The sequence below is a fragment of the Musca autumnalis genome, unplaced genomic scaffold, assembly GCF_047663935.1.
Source record: "Musca autumnalis isolate F117 unplaced genomic scaffold, ASM4766393v1 scaffold_2, whole genome shotgun sequence".
Lineage (NCBI taxonomy): Eukaryota > Metazoa > Arthropoda > Insecta > Diptera > Muscidae > Musca > Musca autumnalis.
The window spans coordinates 217,067,264-217,084,956 of NW_027411755.1; the positions used below are offsets into that span (position 1 = coordinate 217,067,264).

At 38.3% G+C, this 17,693-nt stretch overlaps 1 protein-coding gene across 7 annotated transcripts in view; it reads left to right on the forward strand.

Moving 5' to 3' along the window:
- The window catches only part of bun (TSC22 domain family member bunched), a 735,547-nt gene that overhangs the window by 25,791 nt on the left and 692,063 nt on the right, over positions 1–17,693 (forward strand). For all 7 annotated transcript variants that reach the window (XM_073970879.1, XM_073970878.1, XM_073970881.1 and 4 more), the window contains exon 2: positions 7,620–15,041. In XM_073970879.1, coding sequence (XP_073826980.1) covers positions 10,561–15,041 — 4,481 coding nt within the window. In that variant the 5' untranslated portion in view covers positions 7,620–10,560. The remainder of the gene's footprint in view (positions 1–7,619; positions 15,042–17,693) is intronic.

Consider the following 17,693-nt stretch of genomic DNA (forward strand, 5'->3'; position numbering starts at 1 on the left):
AGGGTGTACTCTTCTTTTTAAATACCCTTGTGAATCTTAGCCCAAAGAAATTTGCAAAAAATATGAGTAAATGGGGCGAACAAAATGCTTGAGGCGTGAAGTGAGAGGTGAAGTGTGCCTCAGAACATACCCGATTGTGTATGGTTTTTTTTTTGGTCAATGGCAGAGGGTATATCCCTGTCAGCACAGCTGGCTGATACTTTCTTACTCGTTTTTTACAATTTCATTCTTAAACTGAGAATGCTTTGCGGATGTATTTTACGTTTTTAAGGCACCACATACAAATTTCGAATTATCTTGACATTCGAAACTAACGTAAACTAACAAAAGTTGTACTGGATATTAACAATTTGATATGTTTAGAGAATATTTCAATCGCAATCAAATTTGTTGGCATAATTTTTTCGATTTTTGTCCTCGGCGGAACCACAGTGCACAGGTCTTCTTTAGACAAAAGACCTTCCACAGGTCTTCTATAGATAGAAGACCTTCCACAGCTCTTCAATAGATAGAAGACTTCTCACAGGAAAGAATGGAGATAGTCTCCAAAAAATAATTCCCACCCATTAAAGTCACGATCCAGAGTACAAGAACTAGTTCCAAGGAACTCTTTCGGACAAGGAACTATATCCATCTCTTGGGTTTATATAGTTCCTTTCGTTCTTCTCGATCCTTCAATTTAACCCCTACATCGATCTTTCGTCATTGCTCTTTATTCGCTGCAATTTATTTTTTTTATGTAAATTTATCCACCAAGCCATGAAAACATTTCGGTCACGGAATTATTTGGAACTATATAAAGGAACTAGTTGCATTTGGGAAACGGAACTAGAAAGATCGATTCGCTCTGGGAACTGGATTGCCCAACTCTACAGAATACCCTTCTTATATAGAAACAAATATTCAATGCCCCCAAATACTTAAGTAACCAGTGTTATCAAGTGAATGAGAATTATTTGCCTAGATGGAATAAACAAGTGGCTAAACATGTAGAAATGGTGGTATTCGAAATTAATAAGAAAAAGTAAATGATCGAATGGGGTTAGCTTCATTCTTAGTCTGACTTGGGGGATAAATGTTCTGTATCAGATGAGTTTGCCAAACTTTTAACGCTTTGCAACATTTTCTTACCCGGCTATTTTTCAGTGAGAGATACTAATTCGAACATATGGCATTAAGTATCATAAATTATTTACTCATAACTAGCGGACCTTTCCACTCTATTAGCGTTGTCTTCACAAATGACTAACCCCAAAGTTATTTACATTGAAAACAAAAACTTCTTCATTCGATTCATACATTCCGCAACCAAAGTTAAAACGAAAACCCCTTTAAGGAAATTGTTATGTTCAGTGCTACTACCTTGAATGCGTAATTGAATTTTAATTTGTTTAGCTAAAAATAAATCATTAATTTAAAAAAAGAGTTTTTAAACAAAAAATTTAATATTGACTTAACTCGCACGCGAACTATTTGGTGGCGAAGAAAACAAAGAAGCTCTATTAAAACCAGCAAAAAAAACTGAAGCATAAGTGATCGTTTAACCACAAAAATGGGACAATAAATTAAAGTAAACGTAAATATCAAATGGAAGAAAAAATATTGCTGATATATTTACTTTTAAGTACGAACACACACTTCGAAAACCAACACCACCTCCGCCACCGCCAATATTCCTAAAAACGCATTTGCTGCAGCATCAAAGTGAGCGACAAACATTAAAACCAACATTCATAATCAATAAACAAATATTAAGTGCTATAACTTCAAATATTTACTGCAAAATGCTCCAAAACTCTGCATCACCAAAAAATACAAATTGTCTAAATTGATTTTAAGTTTCATCTTTTTCTTGTGCCCAATGCTGATCATTAGCATCAGATCGATCGCGATATGTGAACTGCGGACTAAGTGAAGTGTGAAAATATAGATTGATTTTCAAAAGATAATTAAAAAGTGACTATTTCTTTTGCAAAGAGACATTTTATAAATAAATATTTTGATATTACAACAAATAAATTTATATCAAATATTATAATTTAAAATTACATATGTTTATTTAATAATTTAATTTTGTTAAAAACTTATTTGTGGATAATCAAATTTGGTAAGAAGAATTGGTAAGAAGCTGGCGAAGAAAATTCAACCTTAACTACCAAATTGCAATATAATGATCGGTAATATTTCTTGCAGGAGTATCCTGCCTATAAGAAATAAACTTATTGTGTATTAGTGTGCTTCTTGACGAAAAACTTCATGTAATTATATTATAAAGTGCAAAAGATGTCAATAAACAAGTGACGAAACGTTGGGATAAATGAAAAACAAAGATACATATATTTTATATTTATCTATAACATTAAAATTGACAGTAACATAATGAAGTTAAACTGAAAAATCTTAGAAAAGAAACATATATTTTCAGCATTAGGGTGTGCCGCTTTTGATTATTTTGTATTTCATTAAAAGAATGTGCAAAAACGTATAAAATGAAAGAGTAGGGGACTGCATTTCCCTATATTCATTGTTCTCCTCCTATCAAGCTTTAAATTGCTCCCAATGGGAGTATAGGTCATCAGAGACCCGTAAAGATATGCAGGGCAATCATGAATAAAAATTGCGTACGGAATTCTCTTTCCCCACTGTCATAATTTTTAATTTCCGTATTTATGTCCAAAAAGGGAATATTTTTTGTCGATTAGGCGAGAATATTCTATTATTAACGAATTTTACCATTTAAATTTATATTTCGTGCGGAAAAATTCATGGTTGCCCTGATGGGTTTCTAGCAGAAGCCAGCTTTTATTTAATAATAATAATTATTATTATTTTGATACTGATAGCGATCAGTAAAATTTTGCAACACTGTCAGTTCATTTTGAAAAACTGTAATAGAAGGTAATGATGAAGTTAAGCCATTGGGGTAATACTCCAGACTTAAAAACAATCAAATGAGATTGAAACCTCAACCAAAACAAAACAAACATTATTTTATTCCTTTGAACCCTACTGGAGCACAGGACGCTTACAATATCCAAGTACCAGTCGGCTCAGCTTCGGACCTAAAGAAAACAAGTAACACACAATACTTTCTCCCTTCGAGGGTTATCTTACGTACAACTCAGTTTAGTTTGTGCCGGTAGGCTTGTTTTGGAGCTTTGGTGCCATTATCTCAAGAAGTAAATACCCAGCAAACCAAATGTCTGATGTCCCACACGTCTGAACAATTTCGGAAGCAAAGTCGTTCAGATTTCGTTCCGATTTCTAAATGATTTTTCGGAGAGGAAATAGTTCAGATTTCGTACCGATTTCGTTCCGATTTCGGAAGGAATGTCGGAAAGAAATTTCCTTTCCGAATTTCCCAAGGATTTTCTTCAGATTTCGTTACGAAATCGCACTGAAATCGATCCGATGTCGCTCCGACATTTCGTTCCGAAATTATGTTAACCACTTCATACAACTTTCGTTAAGATATCGTTACGATTTCGGATCAGATATCGGACGTATCGTCCGAATTTTGTTCCGATTTCGTTACGATGTCGGTACGATTGGTTTGCTGGGTACTTGCCCCTAAAAACATGTACAGTCGTAATGGGAAAGCGAATGCAACAACAACAAAAACCTAAGTCCAAATGTTGAATCAAATCGGCTGATCCGTTTAAGCCAGCCACTACACATGGTGCCATAGGGGTATATTAAATCTTTCGGACAATTTTCTCAGGAAGTATGGACTTTCCCCTGAAAAAATGTGTGCTGTCGTAATGGAGGCAGCGAATACAAATTGTTACAAAAAGAAACAAAGCTATTTGAGTGCAGGCCTTAAACTGCACTCTTCACAAATTTTTTATATAGTCCATATTTAAACATGATATTACGATATGAAAAGTATGGACTAAATCGGTTACTCCCTTCAACAATTTTTCCGAACATTTTCAAACTTTTGTGGGGGGAAGTACCTGAAGGAGTGGACCGATATGGTCTATCTTCAAACTTATATTATATTTGAACAAAATATTACGAATGCCAAATTTTAGACCGAATCGGCTGATCCGTTCGAGAGTTATAGTGCTCTCTAAACACTACACATAGTGCCATAGGGGTAGTTTTAAATCTTTCGGACTATTTTCTCATGAAGTATGGCCTTACCCCTGATAAAACTTTTACTGTCGTAATGGGGGCAGAGAATACAAGGTGCTACAGCAAAAATTAAAGCGATTCGGAGCAGGTCTTAAACTAAAATTTTCCGACATTTTGTGTGTACCCGAAGGAGTGGACCGATAGAGTCTATATTGGAACCTCATTTAAGTCTAGAAGGAATTTTGCGGTATGCAAAGCGTGCACCAAATCGGTTACTCTTTTCAAGAGCTATCGTGCTCACAAATTTTCCGAACTTTTGTGGGGGAAGTACCGGAGGAGTGGACCGATATAACCCATCTTCGAACTTAAACTTAGCTTGAATAAAATATTACTAATGCCGAATTTAGGACCAAATCGCTTCATCCGTTCGAGAGTTGCCGTGCTTAGACTATGTTTGAACAAAATGGGCAGTTCGGTTCGAGAGTTATAGGTCATATGAGTTTTTTGCAACTTTGAGGCTATTTTCTCGGGAAGCCTTGTCGTTTAGGCTACAGGGAATACAAGTTGTTACAGCAAAAATCAAAGCGATTCGAGAGCAGGTCCTAAACTTAATTTTTCTGAAATTTTGTGTGTGAGATACCCGAAGGATTGGACCGATTGAGTCCATATTGGAACCTCATTTAAGTCTAGAAGAAATTTAACGGTATCCATAGTATGGACCAAATCGGTTACTCGTTTCAAGAGTTATCGTGCTTTTGTGGGGGAAGTATCGGAGGAGTGGACCGATATAACCCATCTTCGAATATAAACTAAGCTTGAATAAAATATTGCTAACGCCAAATTTTGGTCCAAATCGGTTCATCCGTTCGAGAGTTATCGAGCGCACCAGCCAGACCGACAGACGGACGGACATGGCTAAATCGACTCCAAATTGTCTGACATTGACATTGGATTCGAATGTTCTGTTATTTTGTCAAATTGTTGCCAGCATTCCAAATGCTGCTTTAGCATTACTAATTTTTGCTTCAACGTCTACATCTGTGCCACCAGCCAGGTCCACCAACTTTCCCAGATAACAGAATTAGTCTACTGAGTCATAGTTTTGACCTCTGGCTTTAACCTGTTATTTGGTGTTGGTCTTAATACACATGTATTGTGTATTTGCTGAAATTATCTGTGCATTCCAAATGCAGGCAAGATTAATGGTGTCGAAAGCATTTTTAAAATCGATGTAAAATATATAAATTAAATTCAACACTCAATAATTAAAGGGATTTTACTGAGTTAATGGATTCCTTCAGGTTATCTTTGATACAGATGAGGATAATTTTGGCATTATTTTCGCTTTTGCCGATAGTACACAAATACCACGCCAATTTTCACTTTCCCTGTCGGACTTTTATCAACCAGTTGATAAAATGGTTGATAATAAATCGACTATTTTTAAACTGACTATAAACTCTTTGAAAATTCATCTAATTTTAAATTGGTTGAAAAGTCATCTAGAGATCAACCACTTTGAAAACAGGAACATGTACCTTCTACAAAGTATTTGTGCATGTCGAAAATATAAGCCCAGCAAAATTTATTTGAAGTTGTTCCTTGTGAAGTAGTGATTGAATAGCTTTTTTTGAAGCAGTCCACGCAGAGTCATGAAAAATGCAGTCCGTTCTTCACATTTTGACAATGTCCGATTTGAATCCATTTCATAAAATTTTCACATTTTAGAAATTTCAAAATTTTGCAAAAAAAAAACTTTAAAAGACAAAGAACATAATTTGTTTCTTGTTAATTCTAATAACAGCACAATGTTTGCATCCATAAAAAGTAATTTGTATACAAAAAATAATAAAAGTGATTTCGAACTACATCTTTGTTTGTAGCCAAAGAAGTAGTTGAATCATATATTGTTGTGATTTATTCACTACAAAGAACTAATGCAAAATGTGTGCTTAAGAAGTAAATTAGACAGCCATGCCCTTGTAAAAATCATGACTTCTTTCACGTAAAAAGATGTAGTCCGAAATCACTTGCACTCATGATTTAACTACTTCTTTGGCTACAAACATTTTGCTGGGAGGCGAAAATGTTTAAATAACACTGTGCAACATTTTTAAGGTGATCTTGTGCAAACAATTCGAACTGAGGATTTTTTGAAAGTACAGACCCAAACGACAAGAAACCCTAGTTGGGTTTTGTTGTGTCAGATTCAGCTCGGATTTTATGGCCCCATCTAAACATGGTTAAATATTGAGTTTTTAAGGAAATTCGGGGCTATATCTCTGAAATCAATGCGAATCTTCTTCTGACCGCTGAAGCAAATTTGTAGATAAGGACAAGAATAAAATATTTGGAGAAATAAAGAAACCGAAAAACTACATTTATTGCCTCAAATTTCAAAATATATGCAAAAATTCCACAATATTTATACATTTCGCACCGTATCTCCAAAACCGTTAATTTTTTCTGAATATTTTCTTTTGGAAAAATGTAATACACAACTCTTCAGAACATGTCATTTTTGTAAAATGCCTCTGTGCCGTTGTTTTCAGTACATTTTTCAACGACGATTTAATAAAAATGTCAATAATGTAGTCAAATCCGAAATGCGAGAATAAACTGTTGGTGTGAACTGCGTTTGAAATACATGTTGTAAAAGATATGATGCAAAATACCGCTGAAACAACATGAAGTAAGCATTTTAGAGTTTCAGAATGTTCTAAAGAATTATTGAGAACTTTATTTGGAAGATTTTTGCAAAAGAATACTTGGTTCAACTCCCAATAGTTTAGCCGATACTGACCAGAATTTCAAAAATTATGTAAAATGTTCTATATTTTATAGATTTTGATGCCCTAGATGGAGTTTTTCTTATGTGTTTTTCTCAAAAGATTAGTTCTACTAGTATAGGGCTACAATATTGCTATTCGTTTCTGAGATAAAGGGCTGATAAATGCAAAAAAGTGTCGATTTAGCCCGGTTTGGACGAGGCCATTAAATCCGAACTGGATCTGACAGGACAAAACCCTACTAGGGGTTTTGTAGTCTAAATATGTACTTTCAAAAAATGCGTACTAGAAGTTGTTTCTTTTTTAACAGTTCCTTGCTTTGTTTTTAGTTGTAGAATGATTTCAAATTTCTTACTCTTGTGCAAGACACTGAAAATAACACATGATAATATTTTAGCTTTTAGGAGAGAGCGGAGGTGAAGGAGCTCCCTTCTTACCCATAAGCTCAAAACATTTCATGAAAATTTTCATAGTCTGGCACAAGACTTACTTGAAAATAAATTTGGTTTGCCACTTCAGTTAAGTTCACTTGAATGAACGTAGTGAACTAGTTCTGTATTGCTGTTTTCAGTGTTTCTCATTTGACTATTTCGTTTTTAACAGCTTACTAAACTCATCGTAAGCTCATTCGGTCATGATATCGTCAGTTTATTACCAATTTCTAAAAAAAGAAAAATCCATGAATAAGTTTTTTTATTTCATTCCTAAAAACGTACTAATTCAACAACTCCTTTATTTTTTATTTCTTTACAGTAAACAACAACATTAACGTCAAACGGAAACGTGAAAAACCAACAACAACATCAAATACAAAACATCTTCTTTTCGCTATTCAAACCAAAATTTTTTTAAAAAACAAATCTTTTTACAATTTCTAACCGTTTTCAAACGGCTTTCGTCGTAATAATACAAATTTAGTGAATTTTTTGAAACTTTAAAATAAATTTTTTAAAATCATAACCATAATTATCTTTAGTGTTAATCATCATATATAAGTTATATCATAAATATATTGTTAGTGTGTAAAGAGAAGAAAGAAAGAAAAAAATATAAAAATACGCAGTAATAATAAAAAAATTATAACATCCCCCTCTAAGCTAAAGTGTTCAACAATTTGGCCAATTATTTAAAAACCCAAAAGAAATAAAAACAAATTAAGTTAATGAGTTTTAGTTAACGAAAGCAAACAACAACAACAACCAATATTGAATGAAATGAAAAAGAAAATATTTTAATTTTTTGTGAACGGAAAAAATTAAATTTAATTTTTTGTCTTCTTTTTTTTTAAATGGAAATGTGCGTGAGAGTGATTTGAAGAAATAAAAAAAATAAATACACAGATTCTTCCTCCCCCAACAATCAATACGTAACAGAGATTTGCTCTTTACTATTACTATTATTATTGTTTATCTTTTGTGTTCTTTGCTACTAAACAAAAGGAAAAAAGAAAGATAAATGAAGTGATTTTATTCATCCACTAATTGAAATTTATTGCCGGAAATTTAATAAATAATAGACTCACACACGCTACACAAGGCAACAACTTTTTTGTGCAGTAAAAAAAAACAAAGCGAAAAAAATAGATTGAAACAAAAGATCCCCCTACAAACCTCAAACTTAACAATAGCCCAAATGATAAATACACTGTAAAGAAAAAGTTAAAAACAAAAACAATATCTAACGAACAAACCTCAAAGCGAAACGTCAGCATCATTGGGAACTTTTTCGCATTCTCTCCCCCTCGCTGGAAAAGTTAACGAAATCGTTAGCCAAAAATGCAACGGCTTTGATTAGCCCTTGAGAGAGTTTTCGGGTATCTGTGTTTGAGAGCAGTTAAATTTTTGTGTGAGAGCAAATATCAACTGAGTATCCTTTCGCCGTTTTAAAGCCCTACTCCACCCCCTCAAAGAACTCTTTTTGTTGTTATAACTATTTGAGGTAGAAGAACAACTTTTATCGTTGGCTCTCTCGCACTCTCTCTCTCCCTGACTTTAAATAACCTCATTTATTTTCTTGTTAAATTTGGATTGTTTTTGAAAATTGCCGCGGTAATGCAGTCGTTATTTTTACAATCGTTTTGCGTTGTCGTTGCCAAACTTCGTTGTAATTTCGTATTGACAATATGCATCGCCAGCATTGTCGCTTAGTTTATTTTTATAACGTTAAAAACGTCGCCGTCTTTGAAGTTGTCGCCGTTGTCGTCGTTGTCATTATCGTCGTCCGTATTAACGCCGCCGCGGATTTTATTACAACCGCCTTTGTCAAAGTGTTATACAATAATAAACCTTTGAGCGAGAAATTAAAACCTCCGCTCTACCGGAACCACCAATTCAATAGTACTGCAAAATCTAACGAAACTAACGATTGTACAACGACATTATCGTTAGTGGCCGCCTGTAAATCGTCTTTTACTACGTCCTCAACATACCTGCCAGCTATATATCCTGTGACGTCGTCCATATCGTTGTCGTCGTCGTCGTCGTCGCCTTTGGAATCTTTGTTGCTACGAGATTCATCGTTACTGCTGTGGCCTAATTTGAAAAGTACCCAAGATTGTTCATGATCATTGGTGTTTGTTTTTACCTCGACGAGCAGTAGTAAATCATCAGCAGTTTTACAATATAATCTGATTTGATTCACCCCCCAGATTGTCGTTGCCGAAAACATATATCCAACCCAAGTAATAATTGCAGTCGGCATCCTCATCTCAGTCATCATCATTCGCAGCAGCAGTCGCAGCATCATCATCATCAGCATTCAACGCCGTTCTTCGTTTACGAACAATGTGGATGAAATTCAATTAGATTTAATTTAGTTTTGCTACTATTAACCTCTAATCTTGTGACCGACAACTTAGAGTATAGCCACCAGGCGACACAGATCTAAAACGTGTGGTCATCACCGTCATCATAGAGAATAATCAGTAAATTGAATAAAAGAAAAACTAGCAAACTAGCTAAGCCTCCTACACGCTCTCTCGCTAAAGAGCGAATTCCACGAATTTATATATCTCGTTGGCTCAACAGCTCTCAGCAAAGGCGACAACCAACCAACCAATCATCCAACCACCCACCCACAACAAAGGTAGTGGTTCTCTAAGTCATTATCTAACGGTTGGTCTGTGTTTGAGCAACGTGAAAACGTGATAACGGTCGTATACTTTGCCACAGTCAAAGTTCAATTGTTCTCACGCGAAAAGGAACTTCAAAGAAGACTTTTAGAATATAGCTTAAAAACCAACAAAATAACAACAACAACAACAAGGACAAAGCAGAATTAAGATCTAAGATCATTTTAAAGCAGCGCGACAAAAACCAAAACCAAAAAAACAAAAACTCAACTTTTAGTTAAACACAAAAACAAAATCTAAACTAAAATTAATTTAAACCAATTTTCATCCCTAGGATAAACCAACAACAACAAATCTAACTCTAATTTAATACCTAAGCTAAAAATCCTAACTTCTTTATACTACAACAACAACAACTCTCAAGTTAGTTGTTTCCAAATTTCAACTATTCCAACTAAGCTGTTTTCAGCCACTGATAACAAAGATTCCTTCACCACCATTACCACAACCATACGGTTTATTGGTCTAGTATTTGATACCTTAATTACACCCGGGTTTGGTTGGACAATACGCACTACCCTGGATTTGCTGTTGAAAAAGTTGCGCACTTTAAAAACCCCGATTATGGCCGAGAATCAAACTGCTACAGAGGATTCCGGTCAACAACAATCGCAAACACAAACACAACATCATCACCACCAGCAGCAACAGCTACATCAGCAGGGGGAAGAGCACCCACAACACCAGCAGGAACACATTGAAGAAATTGTAGGAGAAGAGCACCAACATCAACTTTTGCCCGAAGATCACCATACACCCCACTCATTGTTGTCCACCCAAAATTCCGAAGATTTATCCTCATTGTCGGCTTTAAATTCACCAGTTACACCACCCAACGAAAACAACTCAGCCTCCTCACCTGACGAGCCACAAACAATTGTTATTGCCAGCAGTCGTCAGCAGCAGCAGCAGCGACAACAGCAATCACCTCAGCACTCACCAGCACGCAGCATGATTGATCGTCCTGTTCCCGCCAGATTTAAGGTGTCGCCAAACACACCTCAGCGTCGTAATACCATACAATCGACTACATCGCCCAGGGTGGCCAGCACTACATCCATCAAGAAACCCACCCTGGTTAAGGTGAATTCGCTGACCACCAGCAATACGGTGGACAAGAATAACAGCACCAACGCCGCCATGGATAAACATCACCACCATCATCATCACCATCACAGCAACAGCATGTCGAATCAGCAGCAGCATCATCACCATTCGCATCAGCATCATCATCAGCACACAAATTCGACTTCTTCTTCCTCCGCCAATAATGCCACGACTACGACTACCACCACCTCGACGGCCATACAACGCACCACCAGCGAATGTTTACGTTTGAATGCTGTGCCATTACCCTCCAACACCCCGGCCACGGCTGATTCACTCTCAAATGCCACCAGCTTTAACAGCATTCATTCGAATATGACCAACAACAGCTCCAGTTCAGCCTCTGTGGCACCCAAATCGACCAGCTCGAATGCTAGTCATTCGACCAAGAATTCCACCTCGAAATCATCCTCGGCAAATTCAAGTAAGGCTTCCTCGCCCAACAACAATAATAGTATTGCTGAACAACCATCGCCCAATCAAGGTGGCGGTACCATGCGTTCCAACATGCGCTCAATGCGCTATCAATCTTCATACGGTCAAAATGCGGCAAGAAACCTCTCCCAAACTGGTGGTGGCGTTGGTAATATGCGCAAGCCGCCCAAGCCCACATCTTCATTTCAAATTACCTCCGTCACCCTGGGTGGTAATCCGAAACCTTCACCCGTCACCGACAATGGTGAAGATGAGTCTGCCGATGATTTCGATGAATCTCACACAGACGATAATAGTCGCATAACCGATTTGGAAAATGAAACGCCCTCCATGTCTGAGGATACCTTTTCGAAGGAAGAGATTTACTATCATCAAGATGATGGTCTCAGTAGTACGGCTCCAGCCATACCCACGGGTTCCCAGTTCGGTTTGGTTGTGGCCACACTTGGAGCACAGGATATTTCCAATGTTCAGGTTAATGTCGGTGAGAATTTCATCGATGTGGTGCCCAGTGGTAGTGATGTGAAAAAGGATTCGACCCAGCATCGCAGCGAACGCTTTAAGGTAGTCAAAATTGAATCCACCGAACCATTTCGTCGTGGTCGTTGGGTTTGTATGGACTATTTGGACCATACCACTGTGCCCGGAGGCGGTGGTGGTGGCAAGGGAGATGCTGGAGGTGCGAATAACAACGAAAAGACTGAAGGCGGCACTGGGGCTGCCGGTGAAAATAGTGGTGGTGAAGGTGGTGCGCCACGTACCACACAAAGCATGATTTTGGGTCACGGTACCGCCGCAATTTTGGAAAATCATTTTGATGCCACTACTGCAGCTTCAGCTGATGGCAATTGGAACTATCCAGAGCCAGTAGCTAAAATGCCAATGGCAACTGGTGGTGGTGGCGCAGGAGGAGGTGGTGGTGGTATAAACACTGCTCCTGCCACTGTGGTCCATGGATTACAACAATTTGTGGAAGCTGCTAAGGCTGGTGAAGGGGGAGTTATGGGCACAGAGGGCCAATATCAAACTCCACCACAGGAAGTGAATGCCAATACCCCTCAAATGTCAATGACGGGTCAGGTTTTGCAAGATGGCCAGGGTCAACAAATACCAATAGATTTCGCCACCTTGGCTGCCCATAAACTCAAGCAATCGCTGGAAGAGTTGAAGCGTCGTGAAGAGGCCATAGAAGCCTCAGAAAAGGCTGCGGCTGCAGCTGCTGTTGCCTATATACCGGGACGCTCGCAACCTGTTAACTTTGAGGCATTTAAACAGCAACAACAACAGCAACCACCTCAACAGGTATCTCTGCAGCAGCAACAACAGCAAGCTGGCCAAAGCATGCAGCAGCAACAGGTACCCCAGCAAGCTCAGTCTCAACAAAGTCAGCCTCAGCAACAACAGGCCCAGCACCCTCATACTGTATCTTTACCCAGCAGTATAAACATGCAGAACGGCAGTATATCCATATCGTCCGACAATAGTAATGTGGGTTCTCCTGCTGGAGGAGGTGGTGTTCAGCCACAGCAGCAGCAACAGGTTCAACAGCCCATTATGACTCAAGGTGGTCAGCCCCAACAAACACCACAACAACAACAACAGCCTCAACAACAGGCTCCCAGTATGACCTATAACATTGATATACAACAGCAACAACAACAACATCAACCATTATCACCAGCTCCACAACAGACGCAAGTACCCCCAACATATGTGACTTCAAACTTCCAGGCTACACCACATCAGACACCACAACAACAATCGCCACAAATGCCCGAAGGTGTTGCAGCACCACCACAGCCACAGTCGCAGCAACAGCCACAGCAGTTGCAGCAGCAGGTGCCACAGCAGCAACAGATGCCGCAGACTGTACAAATGCAGCAGCAGATTTCACAGCAACAGCAAATGGCCCAAATGCAGCAAATGCAACCGCAACAACAGGCAATGCAGCAGCATTCGGTACCGGTACAAATGCAACATTCAATGCCGGTACAACAGATACCGCAGCAATTGCAACAACAAGCTGTCCAAGTTAGACAACAGATTCCACAGCAGCAACAGCCGCCACAGCAACAACAGCCAACAATGCAACAGACCGTTCCACAGCAATTGCAACAACAAATACAACAACAGCAGGCTCCAGCTCAGGCTCCTCCTCAGAGGCAGCAATCATTACCAGTGCAGTCGCAACAACAGCAAACAATTCCTCAGCAGGCCCAGCAACAGCAAGCGATGCCAGTGCAACAACAACAGCAGCAACAGCCAATGCAACGTGCGGTGCCTGTTTCTTCCGTGCAGCAAATGCCGCCGCAGTCCCAACAAGTCCAGCAGCAGCAGCAACAAGCACAACAACAGTCACAACAAATTCAACAAAACGTTCCGGTACAACAGATTCCACAACAGCAACAACAACAACAGCCACCACAAATGCAGCAGCGTGCTGCTATGACGGTGCAACAAATTCCACAACAACCAAACCAACAACAACAGCAACAACCACAAATGCAACAGACAGTACCGGTAACCGGTATGCAACAAATGCCGGGGCAACAACAACAAATGGTACAGGGAGTTCCTGCAAACATACAACAACAAATTCCACAACAACAACAGCAGCAACAAATGCCACAGGTTGGACAGCAACAACAACAGCAACGCCAGCCTTCATTGCAGCAACAGACTTCACAAACCGATGGTGTGGCACGTAGCATTAGTTTGCCTCAACAAATGCCATCGCAACCACAGCAGCAGCAACAACAACAGCCACCATCTACTCAAACTTCACTTCCGCAACAATTCCAGCAAATGCAACAACCACAGCAACCATTAGGTCCCGGGCAAACAATGCCAATATTAACACAAATGGGCACCTATCAACCTCAGCCTCAGCAACCACAACAACAGCAGGCCACCACACAACAACAAATGCAACAACAGGCCTCATTAGCGGCTCAACAGCAACATAGTGCTCCGGCTACCATGGTTGATAATGCAGCTATTTTAGCTCAAATTCAACAGCAGCAACAACAACAACATGGCTCAATGGCTGGAGCCACCAGCACTTCAATGACAGCACCCATGATGACCATGCAGCCAGGCTCAGCTACTGTGCCAGCTGTTCAATATCAACAGCAACAACAATCACAACAACAGCAACAAGCACCACGTCCTATCGATAATGCTCAGCAGCAGCAACAGCAACAGCCTGCAACAAGTGTTAATGTTCACTTGAATCCCATAACATCGGCCACTGTTATGCCAACGAATATGTCAATGCAAGCTGCTGCAGCCTCAGCAACAGTAATTGACAATCAAAAATTACAGCAACAGCAACAAAAGACACCACAGCAAACTCAGCAACAACAACAGCAACAGTCGTCACAGCCACCACCACAACAGCAGTCGAAACCAACTACAGCCACCACATCACAAACACCTGGAACAACTACAGCGCTACAACAACAGCAGCAGCAACAACCTATTGCGGAAACAGAGACTGAAAGGTAAGTACGCATCTTTCTTTAGTTTAAAGTACTTTTAAAGAGCTTTTACGAAAATTTTGCAATGGACTTCTAGGAAGTTCATCTAAAGGTTATTTAAGGGGGTTATGGCCACTTATGAACACGGACAATGACTCTTTTCATGATTACTTTCTTACAAGAAATCTACCAACTTTTTAGAACATTTTGTTTTTGTCTGATAGATCACACCTGGAGCAACTTTCGGAATTTTGTTTGTTGAAAAATATTGCACAGTTTTCTGACAAATGGGGGCCTACGAAACACTGTTTTACTACAGCAGTTTGCGGTGCCCACTGTAGCTCGAAAAACGAATAAACCGAACAGCTAATGTTTTTGTGGGATCCTTAATAACCTAATAATCTTGTAAAACCGAAGCCGAATTATAAAATATACATTTTTAAAAAAGAATTGTGAACTGTCAAAATTAAAATTTCGATTTTAACAAAAAAAGTCCGTTAAAATCCGTTAAAATTTTTTAAAAAAAGTATCTTGCTTAAGAACAAGTATTTTGTATAATAATCCCTCAAAAACATATGAAGATCGGATCATCCGATAATTTCGACCTACAGTGGACACCGCATTCAAAAATTCCATATCGAGAAAATCACGTTTAATACTTCGATGTTACATACAAATCACAGAGAAAAGTTATCTCTTTCCTACGATCACGTCTCAGCATATTTTTGTCCGATCTGCAACATATTCTATTTTACCTGTACTTTAGAATGAACCAACAAAAAAATTTCGTTTTTGTAAACTTTGTATGTGGCCATAACCCCTTAATTTGATTCGAAAGGTCATCATAAATATTATATAATATTTATTTTAATATTAATTAATTAATTAATTAAATATTAATACTGAGAAGACACTCTAAAGCAGGTCTTCTAAAGCTCCTTTACGAAGACCTTCTGAAGCTTTTCTAAGCAGACCCAGTTAAAGGCTCTTCCGAGAAAACCATCCAAAGAGAAGATCGTTTCAACATTTTCTATGAAGACCTAAAGCTCTTCTATGAAGACCTAAAGCTCTTCTATGAAGACCTAAAGCTCTTCTATGAAGGCCTAAAGCTCTTCTATGAAGACCTAAAGCTCTTCTATGAAGACCTAAAGCTCTTCTATGAAGACCTAAAGCTCTTCTATGAAGACCTAAAGCTCTTCTATGAAGACCTAAAGCTCTTCTATGAAGACCTAAAGCTGTTCTATGAAGACCTAAAGCTCTTCTATGAAGACCTAAAGCTCTTCTATGAAGACCTAAAGCTCTTCTATGAAGACCTTAAGCTCTTCTATGAAGACCTAAAGCTCTTCTATGAAGACCTAAAGCTCTTCTAAGAAGACCTAAAGCTCTTCTAAGACCTAAAGCTCTTCTAAGACCTAAAGCTATCCTAAGAAGCCCTAAAGATCTTCTAAGAAGCCCTAAAGATCTTCTAAGAGACCTAAAGCTCTTCTAAGAAGACCTAAAGATCTTCTAAGAGACCTAAAGCTCTACTAAGAAGACTTAAAGCTCTTCTATGAAGACCTAAAGCTCTTCTATGAAGACCTAAAGCTCTTCTATGAAGACCTAAAGCTCTTCTATGAAGACCTAAAGCTCTTCTATGAAGACCTAAAGCTCTTCTATGAAGACCTAAAGCTCTTCTATGACGACCTAAAGCTCTTCTATGACGACCTAAAGCTCTTCTATGAAGACCTAAAGCTCTTCTATGAAGACCTAAAGCTCTTCTATGAAGACCTAAAGCTCTTCTATGAAGACCTAAAGCTCTTCTATGAAGACCTAAAGCTCTTCTATGAAGACCTAAAGCTCTTCTATGAAGACCTAAAGCTCTTCTATGAAGACTAAAGCTCTTCTATGAAGACCTAAAGCTCTTCTATGAAGATCTAAAGCTCTTCTATGAAGACCTAAAGCTCTTCTATGAACAACTAAAGCTCTTCTATGAACACCTAAAGCTCTTCTATGAACACCTAAAGCTCTTCTAAGAAGATCTAAAGCTCTTCTAAGAAGATCTAAAGCTCTTCTAAGAAGATCTAAAGCTCTTCTAAGAAGATCTAAAGCTCTTCTAAGAAGACCTAAAGCTCTTCTATGAAGACCTAAAGCCCCTCAATGAAGACCTAAAGCTCTTTTAAAAAGACCTAAAGCTTTTCTTTGAAGACCTAAAGCTCTTCTACGAATATCTAAAGCGCTTCTATGAACACCTAAAGCTCTTCTATGACCTAAAGCTCTTTTAAGAAGACCTAAATCTCTTCTAAGCAGACCGGAAGCTATTCTATGAAGGCCTAAAGCTTTTCTAAGAAGGCCCAAAGCTCTTCTAAGAAGACTAAAAAAAAGACCTAAAGCTCCTCAATGAAGACCTAAAGCTCTTCAAGGAAGACCTAAATCTCTTCTACGCAGACCTAAAGCTCTTCTATGACCTAAAGCTCTTTTAAGAAGACCTAAAGCTCTTATAAGAAGACTAAAGCTCTTATAAGAAGACTAAAGCTCTTCTATGAAGATCTAAAGCTCTTCTATGAAGACCTAAAGCTCTTCTATGAAGACCTAAACCTCTTCTATGAAGATCTAAAGCTCTTCTTAGAGACATAAACCTCTTCTAAGAAGACCTAAAGCTCTTCTAAGAAGGTCTAAAGCTCTCCTAAGAAGACCTAA